The sequence below is a fragment of the Anolis carolinensis genome, chromosome 1 (assembly GCF_035594765.1).
Source record: "Anolis carolinensis isolate JA03-04 chromosome 1, rAnoCar3.1.pri, whole genome shotgun sequence".
Taxonomy (NCBI): Eukaryota; Metazoa; Chordata; class Lepidosauria; order Squamata; family Dactyloidae; genus Anolis; species Anolis carolinensis.
Window position 1 is genome coordinate 212,199,510 of NC_085841.1, and position 17,005 is coordinate 212,216,514.

General features: G+C 38.9%; 1 protein-coding gene across 2 annotated transcripts in view; it reads left to right on the forward strand.

Annotated features, from left to right (window-relative positions):
• Positions 1-17,005, forward strand: part of lrp2 (LDL receptor related protein 2) — a 189,848-nt gene that overhangs the window by 152,021 nt on the left and 20,822 nt on the right. For both annotated transcript variants that reach the window (XM_008119019.3, XM_062964876.1), the window contains exons 57-70: positions 1,247-1,375; positions 2,053-2,172; positions 4,156-4,272; positions 4,548-4,664; positions 5,376-5,513; positions 6,255-6,377; positions 6,855-6,983; positions 7,666-7,797; positions 8,891-9,022; positions 11,997-12,140; positions 12,805-12,970; positions 14,723-14,851; positions 15,479-15,699; positions 16,163-16,339. In XM_008119019.3, coding sequence (XP_008117226.2) covers positions 1,247-1,375; positions 2,053-2,172; positions 4,156-4,272; positions 4,548-4,664; positions 5,376-5,513; positions 6,255-6,377; positions 6,855-6,983; positions 7,666-7,797; positions 8,891-9,022; positions 11,997-12,140; positions 12,805-12,970; positions 14,723-14,851; positions 15,479-15,699; positions 16,163-16,339 — 1,974 coding nt within the window. The remainder of the gene's footprint in view (positions 1-1,246; positions 1,376-2,052; positions 2,173-4,155; positions 4,273-4,547; positions 4,665-5,375; positions 5,514-6,254; positions 6,378-6,854; positions 6,984-7,665; positions 7,798-8,890; positions 9,023-11,996; positions 12,141-12,804; positions 12,971-14,722; positions 14,852-15,478; positions 15,700-16,162; positions 16,340-17,005) is intronic.

Consider the following 17,005-nt stretch of genomic DNA (forward strand, 5'->3'; position numbering starts at 1 on the left):
AATACAGTAGCAGTTCCAGGAGAAGTAAAGCACTCCAGAAAATTATAGAATCATAGCCCTCACAGTGAGGAAGTTCTTCCTGATGTTCAGGTGGAATCTCCTTTCCTGTAGTTTGAAGCCATTGTTCTAAGTCTGCAGGGCAGCAGAAAACAAGCTTGCTCCCTCCTCCCTATGACTTCTTCTCACATATTTGTACATGGCTATCATGTCTCCTCTCAGCCTTCTCTTTTGCAGGCTAAACATGCCTAGTTCTTTAAGCTGCTCCTCATAGGGCTTGTTCTCCAGACCCTTGATCATTTTAGTCACCCTCCTCTGGACGCTTTCCAGCTTTTCAACGTCTCACTTTAATTGCGGTGTCCAAAATTGGACACAGTATTCCAGGTGTGGTCTGACCAAGGCAGAATAGAGGGGGAGCATGACTTCCCTGGATCTAGATGCTATACCCCTATTGATGCAGGCCAGAATCCCGTTGGCTTTCTTAGCAGCCGCATCACTTGTTGTCCACGAGGACTCCAAGGTCTTTTTCGCACACACTGCTGTCAAGCCAGGCGTCCCCCATTCTGTATCTTTGCATTCCATTTTTTCTGCCGAAGTGAAGTATCTTTCATTTGTCCCTGTTGAACTTCATTTTGTTAGTTTTGGCCCATCTCTCTAGTCTGTCAAGATCGTTTTGAATTCTGCTCCTGTCTTCTGGAGTATTAGCTATCCCTCCCAGTTTGGTGTCATTTGCAAACTTGATGATCGTGCCTTCTAACCCTTCGTCTAAGTTGTTAATAAAGATGTTAAACAGAACCGGGCCCAGGACGGAGCCCTGCGGCACTCCACTTGTCACTTCTTTCCATGATGAAGACGACGCATTGGTGAGCACCCTTTGGGTTCGTTCACTTAGCTAATTACAGATCCATTATCAAGGAGCATATGCTTTGTCCACCTCTGATTTTATTTGAACATACAGATTACTAGGTCTTCCATGTAGGTCTTCAAATGCTAACTTCTAACTCAGGTACCAGAACATGTTTAGAGTATTGTACTTCTCTGTTGTATAATCGGACTTAAACACATGAAGGTGGAGAAGCCTATTAGACATACAAATATAAACACATCTAGGACAGGCCGTGGGAACTGTAATTTATCAACATTGTACAACGTTCTTTTGGAAGTAGTTTTGACAGCAGGACTCTATATTTAGAAGAAAAAAGAATTCAATCCTTTAAAGAATAAATTTAAACTCTTCCTTTTCTTTCAGTGGGCCCTTCCTATCGATGTGATAACCACACAGAATTCAGCTGCAGAACTAATTATCGGTGTGTCCCGCTTTGGGCTGTGTGTAATGGTCACAATGATTGCAGAGACAACAGTGATGAACAAGGCTGCGGTATGTTTAAGGGCCGAAAAAATGTATTTAAAATGGACATGTATTAACTTATGTACTCTAAGGTGCAAAGCAACAGAATATGTGTGAGTTAGGATTTGTGTGTTCAAGAATTCACAGTGAGAAATAGTCGTGTATCACTATAATTTAGTTATTGTTAGGTGGGCCTCTAAATTATACGGTTGTTGAATTCTGTGTGGATGCTGTGGAGGTTGGAGAAGAGTTCTGCCCCCAAAACATTATTTGAACTTCAGTAACAAGTTATTTTAATTTGATGTCATGACCAGATGTGCAGTTGACTGGTTTGATTACTGACTCTAGTAAAGCTCACATAGGGTCTTTCTGTAGAAGATATTATTGGCTGGTTTGCTCAGATGATAAAGGAGACTTTGCACTTTGTCGTGATGCTATTAGGAATCACAGCAAACACTAGTGTTACTTTTCTGCCAAACCTGTATGCAAAACATAAACAGAATACTTGCCTTGCTGGAATTATTTCCCTTCCAATCTACAAAGTTTGTGTCAAAGACATTCATTCAAAACACACTTCCAGTAGCTTGACATCTTGCTGTTGTATTATGTATGTACACCATAATCCTGTTCTTTCCAAATTATATTTGAGAACAGCATATCAGTATGTGCTTCCCTATTTACTACTCTATGAATTGTGTGTGTTGCAGAGACACGGACTTGTGATCCTTTGGGCGATTTCCGCTGTGATAATCACCGCTGTATCCCACTGCGGTGGAAATGTGATGGAGATAATGACTGCGGAGATGAGTCTGATGAACAAAACTGCAGTATGTTCTTTCTTTCCTTACTTTGTAGTTCTTGTAATGTTAACCTAGCAATGAAATATTGTTCAATTTTCCTTTATAAATGGAGCTTTTCACCCTTGTTAACTAGTCACATATGTTTTACAGATCTTTTGTTTTTAACCCACATAATTGAAAAAGCTTTTATTAAAGCAGCTCTTTGGTGTAGGCAAAACAACTACTGACAAATCCAAAAGTTGTAGATTACTTTGGTCTTGTATATGAAATATGTATTAATGGGCTATATTATACATTTTGTCTTGAGAGGAATAATTTGATGCTATATTATATTATCAGATAAGATACAAACTAAAACATTATAAAAATGTAATTGTTGCATATTTATAAAAGTACAAAGGTATGAAGTGATATATTGCGTGGCCAGTGGCAACCAACCTCCCCCCACCAGGAATCCACAAGGAAAGACAGATACAATAGGTTTGGGATAACCAAAGGCCACAACTTGTTTATCGGTTACAATGAGAAACAGGGTTGGCAGCCATGCATGGGTCCTGGATCAAGAATCGGACAGCCTGATGTTGACCGATGCCACTTCACAACAGTAGGGTTCCCTGGCAGTGAGTCGACTGGTTCCGGCCTGGGACACTGGTACTGCCGCACCTCTACACCACGAGGACATTCCCCCCTCACCGATAAAGGGGGGAAATTCCCCAGCCCGATCCAGGGCCCATGCCACACGCCCCCAACTTGTGATGAAAGCAAATGCTGAGCAATCGAACAATAGATGCATACAATTATACAATTTCAGGGAGTGAGCAATGGGAAAGCTGAGAGGTGCCCAGTGCTGATCTACTCCTGCTTTGTCTGCACTGGCAGAACAAAGCAGGGCCTGCATGCAGCTGATCCGGGCGCAAGCTGGAGCAAACCCGATTGGCTGCCCAACAGAGCGCGCCAAAAAGCTACACTGGCCAACACACATTTTGGTGCCTCAAATGTTATCCCTGTTTCTGGGTATATTTGACCCACTGATTTAAAAAAATGGCATCAGTTTTCCCCTATCAGCTCTAGTTTTTGAGATACAGAACATATGGCATCTACCAGTTGCCAGCTGCTAACCCAAAGAAAATGCAGCCTATTCAATGCAATTTTCTGAATCAGTGCCCCCATAACCCCAGGAACAGGCCTGAAAATCAAGACACCAGGATTTTTGTTGTTGTTAGGCTGTATTATTTATTGACAACATTTAGAATTAACCCATAAAATTTATTTCAACTGATAGATATTTCTGCTATTTTGTAATTTAAAAATAGATAAATACCATATTTCACTAAACCTACGGTGCCATCAAATTCTAAGAATTTTCTTAGAATACATTTTTAGAACTTCCTCGGCATACACAGTACCTTGTTTTTTGTTTCAATGTGGTCAACTGCCAGGGATTCTATGCAGTCAGAAAACTCCTGTTCTTGAGGAAATGGCTCTATTAGTTCCGGTTAAGGAACCAGGTGTCAACAAACACAGTTGTAGTGATTTTCTACTCAGAGATTTTGTTCTTTCCCAAATAAGCAGGAGAACTTTTCTTTCTCCTTTGTTGCAGCAAAGGAGAATATACAAAGGAGAATAATTTGTATATACAAAGTATACAAACTTTATTGCTGCTGCTTCTTCAGTACTCACAGCAGTAATTCTCCAAACCACCATCCAACCCTCATCAATCTTACTCAGTATAACTACAATCTATATATGACTCTCATTGCATTAACCACCACATTCTAACTACAGTGACTTAATTCTTTTATAGGTGGTTAGGCCAGAGGTATCAATTCTGCTATCACTTAGAAAATGCCATGTAATTTCCAAATCATGACATCTTGTCTACATAAATTTTTTCCATTGGGAAATTCTTTTGGGAGTGGAAAAGTTGAAAAATTGGAAGAGTGTAAGTGGTTGTGAGGACCCGACCCTGATTTACCTTGTTATATCTCTAATGCCTCTCTTTATTCCAAGGTCCTCGTGAGTGCACAGAAAGTGAATATCGGTGTGATAATCTGCGTTGCATTCCTTCTCGGTGGATATGTGACCATGACAATGATTGTGAAGATAACTCAGATGAACGGGACTGTGGTGAGTGTTGCTGTACAGAACAGGCTTTCAGTATCCTGAGAGAGATTGCAAGGAGCAATTAGAACTATCCCCAATGTTGTCTCTGATCACTCATTGCAAACATTGCTGAGCTTCCTCTTCTCTCCTCCCACAGGAGTAGAACATGAGTGGAAAAACCTCCAACCTTCAATGGTCTGGTTTAGGACTTCCATTCTTCCATTGTTGGAGACCAGTGGCTCCTTTCCCTCTATATATTTATATTTTAGAATGTTTCAACACTCATTTATTCTTTTTAGAGCTAAGGACCTGCCACCCAGGTTATTTCCAGTGTGACAGTGGGCATTGTGTTGCAGAAAGGTTTCGATGTGATGGAAGTGCAGACTGTCTGGATTTCTCTGATGAAGCAGCTTGTCGTGAGTATCCTAAATTGTAGTTTTTTTGGATTTTGGAAAACTTGTACAGTAGAGTCTCACTTATCCAACACTTGCTTATCCAACGTTCTGGATTATCCAACACATTTTTGTAGTCAATGTTTTCAATATATCTTGATATTTTGGTGCTAAATTTGTAAATACAGTAATTACAACATAACATTACTGCGTATTGAACTACTTTTTCTGTCAAATTTGTTGTATAACATGATGTTTTGGTGCTTAATTTGTAAAATCATAACCTAATTTGATGTTTAATAGGCTTTTCCTTAATCCCTCCTTATTATCCAACATATTCGCTTATCCAACGTTCTGCCGGCCAGTTTATGTTGAATAAGTGAGACTCTACTGTATTTGGAAATACATACATATTTTGAATTTTGGGGGATTTTGGAATACTTGCATATACATAATGAAATATCTTGGAAATGGGAACAGTGCTAAGGCATGGAATTGATGTATGGTTTATATACACCTGTACAAATAATCTGAAGGTACTTTTATATACAATATTTTAATAATTTTTGGCATGAAACAAAGGTTGTGTACATGGAATCATTAGAAAGCAAAGATGTCACTATCATAGCCACCTAAAGTACTTATTTTGGAATACTTTGGATTTAGAAATTGTGTCTGCACGATATTATGCACAAAAATAAGGGAAAGAATAAAAGCTCAATTTCCTTTTACCAGCTACTCGCTATCCCAATGGTACTTATTGTCCACGCACAATGTTTGAATGCAAGAACCATGTCTGTATTCAGCCATATTGGAAATGTGATGGAGATGATGATTGTGGAGATGGCTCAGATGAAGAACTTCACTTCTGCTGTAAGCTACAGAAAGTTGTTTGAAATTATCTCTGTCTGGGCTAGGCTCTTTAAGGACCCCTGTGAATGTAATATAATGTTGACTTTTTAACAGGAATTCAGGGATGAGGGTGGTGGGAAGTGAGATGGGAAGAGCTAGCTTAGTCTTTTCATCTGTTTTCTGTTCCTTGACCCTGATTATTGTCAATATTGCATTATATCAGCACTATTGTGTAGTTATCAAAAGCATATGCTTGGCATATATGATTTCCCTAAGAGTTTGACAGAGAAATTGAGACCATGGCTGGGCAGCACATGTGCACTGTATGTTTTCTCACATACAACTCGGTAGCCCCTAGAGCTTTTGCACACACATAGCAATTTTTGGTGGTAGTAGGAATATCAGTATAAACCAGAGGTGGGAATTATGCAGCTTTCTTTATACGTACAATTGCCCTACATATCATGGGCAATTGTCAGGAATGCTGGGAAATAAAGAATCGTGTCCCAGGAAGAAGAACTCTACATGCTTTGTTTTGCTTAAAATGGGAGTTTACAGATTTATATTAAAATATACTTGAAGGAAGATTTTTAGCCACTTCTGGTTTTGTTGAGGATAAGTGATGTGATCAAGAATAGTGGAAGATTTGTCACTCACATCCTCCAAACTGCCTAATGCTTACTTAGAACTCATTTTAAAATAAACTTTTATGTTGGTGCCCAATACTCAAAACTAAAATCTCACTGACTTATTTAATTTCAGTGGATATTGCCTGTGAACCACCATTTCGCTTTCGCTGTGGGAATAATCGCTGCATCTACAGCCATGAACTGTGCAACCAGAAAGATGACTGTGGAGATGGAAGTGATGAGAAAGAAGAGCACTGTAGGTCTATCCATGTGCATAAAATACAAAAATTAGTAATTTAGCAAGCTTTGCGACTATTTCATTTGGTACAAGGGCCATGGTTTCAAATTTATCAAGTATTACATTTTTAAGAAATAAAGAAGTAAAGTGTTCATTGTCCTCATACCCTTTGAAACTTTAATTGAATTCTATAATTCTCAATCTAAAGATTTGGTCCCCATCATCTTTTCCTTATTATTTCTTAATAGTAACTTTAGGCTATATGGCTTACAACTTCAGTCGAAATGTGATCTAGGACAAGACTAGAATAAAGTTTGGAGATAGAAACTTATTAAATCAATTCTGTACATTCAAGGGAGACAGTGTACACATTTCTTTATAAATGGGATTAAATGCAGTTATCGTTACCAAAATAATTGCCCTAAGATAGCAAGGTCTGTAGCATTCACTCAACAACATCTGAGGAATGTGTGCGTTCATTTCATCTTCATGTAGGTAGAGAACCTACTCCTAAGCCTTGCACTACTGAAGAATTCAAGTGTGGCAATGGAAACTGCATCCCTCTGCATTATGTGTGCGATAATTATGATGACTGTGGAGACCACTTTGATGAACTTGGATGCAGTAAGTATTGCAGAAAGGACATTCAAGTCTAACTACAAATGCATCACAATGGGAAGGAAAATGGTAGTGACATGGGAATTTTGGATATTCCTATACATCATAGGGTATTTCTAGGTAAGGTAGAAAACATTCTACATATACAGAATGGCCCAGTCAGTGCCATCTTACATTTGTAACTCTTCTATGTTTTCATACCATTTTTTCCACCATTTTGGTTTACATTAACAAAAAAAGTTCAGGAGGAAAAGAGGTAATAGTTGTGCAGTGCTTTTGATTGAGCACTTGGAAATCTCCATTTGGGTACTGGGAGTTGGTATAAAATCCACTGAAATAAAATCAATCCAGAGATCCTGCCCCACTACCAAGTCCACTCTAACTGGAGTACAGGTCTCTTATTCTTTCTTTTGTCACCTATCTCCCTCCTGTTTTACTGGTGGCATTAGTGCTTCCCATGTAGTGGGAGGCTGTTGAGCAATCTTTCCTCCATTGCATACTTCACAGAGTAAGGCTATTGTAACTCCCACAATCCAAGAGAAGTATCCCTATGTTGCCAACATACATTTCCTATGCATGCTGGGAAAGAATTGAATTCACATTGACCATTGCCATTTTTAACTGTTTATTTAAAAGTTGCTTCAAATTGTTTAAAATTATAATTTTATGTTCTGTTTTTTTTTTCCAGATTCCGGGACGGGTAGAACATGTGCTGAAAATATTTGTGAACACAACTGTACCAATTTAACTGAAGGTGGCTTTATATGTACCTGTCGGCCTGGATACCGTCCCAATGACCTGAACAGAAACAATTGTGAAGGTATTTTTCATATTCAGATTCTTTTCTGCTTTAGCCATTTTCAATTATGTGTTGCCTCCTTTTAGTCATTTTCATTATACCATCAAGTATTCAGTAAAGTGAATAAAACTGTTTCATTCCTGTAAATTAACAACTACATTTGAATAAATTAGTAAGATAGGCTTCTGATTGACCATGGTATATTGTGAGTGTGCTGCTTATATGTGCATCTATTGTTAACAGTAAACCAAGGCTCACCATGTGAATGCAGTCAGTTTATAAAATTAGAGAAAAAGGGAAGAAAAGGGGGGGGGGGGGGTGAAAACGTTTGAACTACAGTCTAAAAAAATAATTTACAAAAAAGAAGAGTTAAATTGGAATGACCATTGGAGGGAATATTATGATATTCCCCATAGTAACCTATAGATGCGAGCGCTGGACCATAAGGAATGCTGAGCGAAGGAAGATAGACGCTTTTGAACTATAGTGTTGGAGGAAAATCCTGAGAGTGCCTTGGACCACCAGAAGATCAAACTAGTCCATCCTCCAGGAAATAATGCCCGGCTGCTCACTGGAGGGAAGGATATTAGAGGCAAAGATGAAGCACTTTGGCCACATAACGCGAAGACAGGAAAACTTGAAGAAGACAATGATGCTGGGGAAAATTGAAGGAAAAAGGAAGGGGTGCCGACCAAGGGCAGGATGGATGGATGGTATTCTTGAAGTAACTGGCTTGACCTTGAAGGAACTAGGGGTGGTCACTGCCAACAGGGAGCTCTGGTGTGGGCTGCTCCATGAGGTCACAAAGAGTCGGAAGCGATTGAATAAACAACAACAAATTGGAGGACAGGGGTAGAAATTTCCAGAATTAGGGGGATATGCACACATAGAAATATGAGGTGATGAAATGAAAGAAAACATCTGCTTAGGATTTAAAATGAAATTGAAGTGACGGAGAAAGCCCAATAGGCACATTTTAAAAATATTGAGTTGATTGTTGTGAGAATATTGGAATACCAGATTCTAGGAGCTTTGATGTGATCTAGAAAATAAACATTCTGTTCTTTAAAAAAAATCTTCACTGGTATTTCCCTCTTTTCCTCTCTGCTTTCAGACATTAATGAGTGTGATATCTTCGGAACTTGCCCTCAGGTTTGTCAGAATACCAAAGGAAGTTACGAATGTTTCTGTGCCGAGGGGTTTAGATCTGTTGGGGATCAGCAGGGCAAGCAGTGTGCTGCCAATGGTAAGCTCAGTCAGCATTTCTATACAGGGAATTATATTAAAATCTGGTACTGTGGACTTTCTTGTGGAACAAGTCATTCTTTTTTCTGCTTGGATCCAGTGCCTTACAATGTGATTTTTTCAGTCTGTGTTTGTTTTCTTAGCAATAAATGGGTAGTTGACATTGGTCAAATAGAGTAAAACCAAATGCCATTAAAACTTTGAACTGGATTAAAAAGTTCATTAGAAGCACATCAATCAATACCATCGGTATCATCCAGACAGTCAATTCCTCTCTTTCAGCAACTATACAGGTTAGGTATTAAAGGCCTGTCTGAACACAAAGGTCTTTGCTAGCCAGAGAAAAGATGGCAGAAGCAGAGCCAGTCTGGCCTTTATCGGGGAACTCCAGGGCCTGAAAGCAACCCTTGAGAAAACCTACATGTTCACCAAACATGCTTCCAGTAGGAGCAGGGCTGAGAGAATGTCTTCCTCTGAAAACCTTGTAACACCTTGGGAAAGCTTATAGAAGAGAACATAATTTCCCAGATAACCTTCTCACATCATATAAGGTATTATAGGTCATAACCTGAACAGAGCTTGATATCAGACTGATATCTGGTGGAACTGAATTGCTGCAAGAGAATAATACATGGTCTACAACCAGCTCTAATTATCTAGAATAGGAGTTCTCAAACTTTTTCAGCCGCAGAGACCTTTTTGAAGCAAAGGTTTCTTGTGGAGTCTCAATTAATGTTTATATATTGTATTATATCATTTAGGAAAAGCACAATCAAAGCATCCCCAACAGATAACCATCCAGCCATAATAATAATAATAATAATAATAATAATAATAATAATAATAATAATAATAATAATAATAATAATAAATTTCTGCTGCTTCTATAGTTGTTTTTCTTCGAGTTGCCCTACAGGCCCATGCCCTGGTTGCTCAGCAGTGGGTCCTGGTTCCTGTAGCCCACTTGTATCTTGTGCCCAGGAGAAGAACTTGCAACAGCCCTTATTAGGAGCAGCCCCAGGGGCCATCCAGTTAAACCCTCTTCTGTCATGCAGAAAAAGCACAATCAAACCACCCCAACAGATAGCCACCCAGACTTTGTAATAATAATGATGATAATGATGATGATAATAATAACAATAACAACAACAATAACAGAAATCCCAGTGGCCATCCAGTTCAACTCCTTTCTGCCATGCAGGAAATCACAGTCAAAGCACCCCCTGAGTGGTGGGAGGAATATAGGGTTTTGGAAGCAAGGAGGGAAGGCTTTAGGGGGCAAGAGGGGGGGAGGGAGGGGGAGAAGCAGGAAAGAGGAAGGAAAGCTTGGAGGAGGAGCGGGGGAACCGCGGAGGCCATTAGTATGCTTCACGGAGCACACCTTGAGAACCCCTGATCTAGGCCCATCCATACTACAGAATTACAGTGCTGGTATTGCACTCTAACTCCCATGTTTCTGTTCTGTTGAATCCTGATAATAGCAGTTTAAGAAGAAATGTTTTGAATTCTCAGCAAGCAAGGTTCTTCGATGTCTCGTCAAACTTCAAACCCCAAAATTCCCTAGGGTACATTGCAATAATACCACTATAACTGTGTAGTTTGAATCGGTTCTGGTTGTATCATTCTGGACCAGCTGAAGATTCTTATCACATTTCAAGGGCAGCCCCACACTGAGTGTATTGCAGTTATCCAGTTGAAACCATGGCAGGTTTCATTATACCCATGTCAATGTCAACTTTTTCATCTGTGTGTCCATCCTAGTTGTGTGCAAAATTATAGCTATAAGGCTCATGAAAAATACTGCCAATTTCTAGGCTACAGTATCTGAAAAAAAGGCATTACCATCTTGTTAATGTGTCCTTCTCCCACCAACCTACCCCCCACACCACTTCATTTCATTTCCCTGATATCTTTGCAAGTTTCCAGAAAACAAAGAGGGCTGTTCATTTGGTTGTCAACAGAAGAAAATTAACTGTAATAATTTATCTGAAGAGAGATTAGATCGATATAAATCAAAGACATTTTGCTGACAGATTGACATTTATAGTTCATGGACTAATGAGCATAAATAGAAGAATATATCCAATTTATAATATGTGCCTGTGGACTCTTGTCGTACAGGAGGGTCAGGGTATTCTTAGTTAATGCCCATGACTTTTACACCTGATAGATCTGAGTAGATAAAGTTTTGCTTTGAGCAATGAAAACAAAGGGAAACTAAAATTGCTTGGCATGTGGCAGAAAATTAACAACTATCATAAACAATTCCAGATGATGATGTCTATGGTAAAATGCATCTTTGTTTGTGTTTTAAGAAGTTACTTTGCTAGAAGTACAGTAGAGTCTCACTTATCCAAGCTAAACTGCCCGGCAGAAGCTTGGATAAGCGAATATCTTAGATAATAAGGAGGGATTAAGAAAAAGCCTATTAAACATCAAATTAGGTTATGATTTTACAAATTAAGCACCAAAACTTCATGTTATACACCAAACTTGACAGAAAAAGTAGTTCAATGCGCAGTAATGTTATGTTGTAATTACTGTATTTACGAATTTAGCACCAAAATATCACGATATATTGAAAACATTGACTACAAAAATGGCTTGGATTATCCAGAGGCTTGGATAAGCGAGGCTTGGATTAGTGAGACTCTACTGTATAAGCAAAAAAACTCAAGAAAGCCCACAACCTTCTCAATCCAATTCTGTAGAAAGTTATCACTGAGTGTAACTAGAGATAGGATGAATTTAAGCACCTTCAAGAATAATGTAGAAATGCCATTGTAATGCATTTGCAAGAATAGCCTGTAAACCATAATGACTATAGTTCTTTATTTTTTTTTCAAATACAAGTAGAAACTTCCAAAAATTGATTAGGTGTTTGAGACAATTGATGTTTCAAGTGACCACTTTGTATTCCTTGATGGAAAGACCTACTTAATATGTCAATGAAATATGTATTGCTATCTTTCCAGGAAACCCACCAATCTTACTGCTGCCTGACAATGTCCGTATTCGAAGGTATAATATGTCATCTGAGCAATACTCTGACTATATTGAAAATGAGGAACACATCCAAGCCATAGACTATCATTGGGATCCTGAGGGCATAGGCCTCAGTGAGTATTTATGTATATTTATTTACTCCAGTTTTCATAGCTAATTGGAGGTCTCTTGATCTGAGGGGGTTGGAGATAATTTGAAGAAAAATATGGTGTGCAGCTCTTCAAAGTTTCCTGTGGGAAGGGCTCATGTGACCTATTTGTCTTCTGCGTTTGCCTACCTGTATACTAAAGTATGGCAGCCTTGCTAATGCAAAGGCTGGCAACTGAAGATTCTGGCACTCCTGTGAGATTCTTTCATCAATTCACTCTAGCACTACTTGAGTTTTCAAAACAGAAGCCAATAGAATGCATGAGGAAATTATACTAGCTGGATTTGCCCCTTTGTTATCGGTCTCTTTCTATAGAGGGTGAGAGTCTGGAAAGGAGAATCTGCCCTTTATGTGGATGCCCTTTATATAATTTAGAACTCTGAAAAGTTAGTTTCTGATTATGTGGAGAGGTTGCATGTGTAATTTTCAATTACTCTCTTTATGAAGAAGACAGAGCATCTGTTGGTTGTTATTAGTTTTTTCTCATTGTTCAAACTTGGAAGAGTGGTCTCTGGTTTTATTACTTTGGCAAGAAACATGAAATGACATTATAGTCTTGGCCTTGGATTGTTGTAGACGAAAGTTCTTATTTCGGCTGAAAGCACAATGAAACTCTGGATTTTCTGCAGGTGTCGTATATTACAGCATCCTGGGACGTGGTTCAGAATTTGGTTCAATCAAACGTGCCTACATCCCCACATTTGAAAGTAGTGGAAATAATCCCGTGAAGGAGGTTGATCTGAATCTGAGATATCTGGTCAGTCCTGTTGGCTTAGCTGTGGACTGGGTTGGGAGGTAAGCACAAAACATGAACAAATCATAAACCCTAATGTTTCATTTATTGTTGTTTCCCATGTTGTGAGAACTTTCCATCCTAAAAGGTGGTTTAGAAATCTGGAAAACCATCCTACATGGGATCTTTTACCTGGATTTTCAAATTCTTGTGTTGGATAAACGTTTTATTTTTAAAAACTTTTTAGATTCCTGACATTGTAGGCATCTGTATATATATGAATAGTATGTAAGTAAATAAGGTCCTTTAAGCATTGACTAATTGAGCAAGTTTTTTCATAAACAGCTGAGCTGTGAAGACTTAATTTGCTTACTGTATATTGTATTGAAAAGTTTGAATATTGTTGTCAATTATCAATTTACTTCTGCTGCTAGTTGGCTACCATATGCTTTGTGATGGTTTTCGATTTCGACAATGCCAGCTGGAACTAGGAGAAACTTACAGTTCTTGAGAGACCATAGAATGGCATTTTTATATACCTATATATCTGGGGCCCTGGTGGCAAAGTATGTTAAAGCACTGAGCTGCTGAACTTGCAGACTGAAAGGTCCCAGGGAGCAGAGTGAGCGTCCGCTGTTAGCTCCAGCTTCTGCCAACCTAGCAGTTCGAAAACATGTCAATGTGAGTAGATCAATAGGTACCGCTCCGGCGGGAAGGTAACGGCACTGCATGCAATCATGACGGCCACATGACCTTGGAGGTGTCTACGGACAACGCTGGCTCTTCGGCTTAGAAATGTAGATGAGCACCAGCCCCCAGAGTCAGACATGACTGGACTTAATGTCAGGGGAAAACCTTTACCTTTTTATATATATGGGGTCATGTAAACACTTCAAGGGTAAAAAGGGGTTGCGGGTGGAAAGGTTTAACAAGCCCTGCTCTAGAAGTGTGTTGATCTAACCTTTTACTGCTTAGAATTGTGTGGGTTTCTTTTCCTAGTGGTGCTTTGGATTTAGTCTAGCTAGTTTGAGAAGATCCAAGATCTCAACACTCTTCATAGATACAAAGGATATATTTATATATTTTAATTATATTCTGCATTTCTCCCAAAATGGGACTCAGTATTTGAATGACTTTTCACTGCCAGGATTTAGTGTTGATTGACAGATTTACAGTTACGGGAATATCTGCATGAATCCTGTGGCACAAAAGTCTAGTCTGTGGGCTACATATGTGGCAAATCTAAAAACATTGCATTAGAAACTCTTTCTTGATAGTAGGAATTGTTGGATGTACAGTAATCAGAATTCCTAGATATTCTGTTGTATTGTTTACAAGCATCACACTTGTGAATGCTATCCAGTACTTTCTAGCTGTCTTCTATTCCCATTATAAACAAATAAAATAACAAGGAGACAAAGGTTTCCCATTATGTTTGTTGATTCTAGCTTGTCCGTCCTATAACAAGCCAAGAATGGAAAACCATTTTCAAACCTTGGCTTCAAATTCTGATTTGTCAGAGAAACAACAAAATTTTTGGCAATAATGTAATGGGTAATAACTTCCCGTTAGCTTATAGTCCAGAGTTTTGCAGACCATAATGTTGGTTTTTATTTACTTTAGCTGTTTACACTGGGGGAAAGATTCAGGTGAGGACAGTTGGGCAGTAGACACAATAAACAATACATCATAATACTGAAGAATTCTGCTTATCTTTACATAGTAACAAAGACATTGTTTTCTTATATACTGTGGCAACTGGTGACTAAAGAGTTATATTTTCTCTCTGTCCTGTTGCATCTGAACTGAACTAGGCACCTTTACTGGACCGATGCTGGGACAAATCGTGTGGAGGTGGCAAAGCTTGATGGCAGATACCGGAAGTGGCTCATCTATTCTCAGCTGGACCAACCAGCAGCTATTGCAGTTAATCCTAAACTTGGGTAAGCATTTTGAAGAAAGTTATTTTGCACACACTATAATCTCTCTTTGTCTGATCATCTTGCTCCCTACTCTGTTCTGAATCAAATCTTTCTTTATTGCGGTCATAAACAATCATAAGGAGAGTGGGATACACTCTGATATAACATCATACATTAAAATCTAGGCTAAAAGCTAAAATGTAAAGGTATATTTAAAAGTTAAAATACAAGATACTATTTTTTTTAAAGGAAAGAAATAAAAAATCCGGAGGGAGGGATCGGAGCATTCAGGGAATATGCGGGAACATAAGGAGGTGGGGGGTACAGTCAGGCACAGGTCTAGGAAACTGGGGAGTGGGAGCATTAAATATATCTATAGTTATAAATCTCTGATAAGTTAGAATGATGACTTGTACCATTCATCACCTGGTGAATTTTAAGTGATGCCACGCAGAACTTATCAAGATTGTAGGTTGTAACAGAGTTAATATCTCACAGCAATAGGATGTGCTAAAATTGTCCTTAGTGCCCTGGGTATTTATATAGCAATTGTGAGATGAGATTAGTTCAAATGCCTCTGTAAAACAGGCACAGGCGGAGCACATGTTCAGTTGATTCTATGTGTCTACTCTGTCCTGCTTTCCTTAGGCTAATGTACTGGACTGACTGGGGACGGCAACCAAAGATCGAAAGTGCTTGGATGGACGGGCAGCAGAGGCAAATACTGGTCTCTGAAGACCTTGGCTGGCCAACTGGCCTTTCTATTGACTATTTGAATGGTGATAGGATTTACTGGAGTGACCAGAAGGAAAATCTAGTGGAATCAATGAAATTCGATGGAGCAGACAGGAAGACAATTTTGCATGGAGGTATGGAAATTAATGTGGATCACAGCTATTTTTTCAAAGTATTTCTCAAGCTGTACTTGGGACTTGCATAAGTGATACTTATATAGTGGCAGATGGGAAGGTTTTTTTATGTAAAAAAATAGCACACTTTCATTAGTGGACTCTTCATCCATCAATATGAATGTTAAAATTAAAGATTTGGTAAGGCTCATCATCTGTGTTATACCTAAGCCCAGATGGTCTCTTCCTGTGCCCTTGTGATGTCTGAGGGCAAAGCCAAAATATATTTGGAAGAATTTTTGGTTTTCTTTCTTCCAGGCTTCTGATATTTTGTTTCTGAAATATGTGTTGATTTCAGCATGTGAAAATGCACCAAAATATGACAACATCACAGCACTTTTGCGTCAAGTATGATAATTGCACTGGGAATCTTTGCTAGTCCTTTGGATTCTAACTTACTTGCTTGCTTTGATTATCTGAGAAGTTAGCAGCCCCTACAGCCTAGATGTCTTTGAAGGCCACCTGTATTGGATCTCAAAGGAAAGAGGGGAAGTCTGGAAAGAAGACAAATTTGGAAAAGGAGAGAAAGTAAAAGTGCTGACCATAAACCCTTGGCTTACTCAAGTCCGCATCTATCACCAACACCGATGCAATCAATCAGGTAACAGGAAGTCTTGGAAAGTAGTACTGTGAATTGTTGTGGCGTGTCTCAAGTTGTTGTGTGTCCCAATTGTTGTTGTCTATCTCATGGGGTTTTCTTGGCAAGATTTGTTCAAAGAGGCTTTGCCTTTGCCTCCCTTTGAGGATGAGAGCATGTGATTTGTCCAAGGTCACTCATTGGGCTCCCATGGCTAATCGAGGCATCAAACCCTAATCTCATACAGTCCTAGTCCATCACTCAAACTATGCTGGCTCTGCTTATTCATTATTACTATCAGTATTGTCACCCTCTTCCAGAAGATCAAATGGCAGCATTTTCAAAAAAATTCTAATAATCTGCTTATGAGCAGATCTCTCCATGCATGATATTGTTGTTTCTGAAAACACATACTGATGCTGCCTAGGACCCTTATCCTGTTTAATAAGGCTTGACAAACAATCCCCATTCAACTTTGTTTTTATCTGTAATAATCATGCTTTCATTTACGTTTCATTGTACACAATGGATTTGTATGTAATTATCTCCCTTCCACTTCAAAGACACAATGGGTTGCAATTATAGCATTTACAAGGAATAAGAGAGGCAAAATCAAAGTAAAGCCCTGCTCCAAATCCTTTAATACACTGTAAACCAAATCATGATCAGCCACTCTGTCAGGTTCATCTC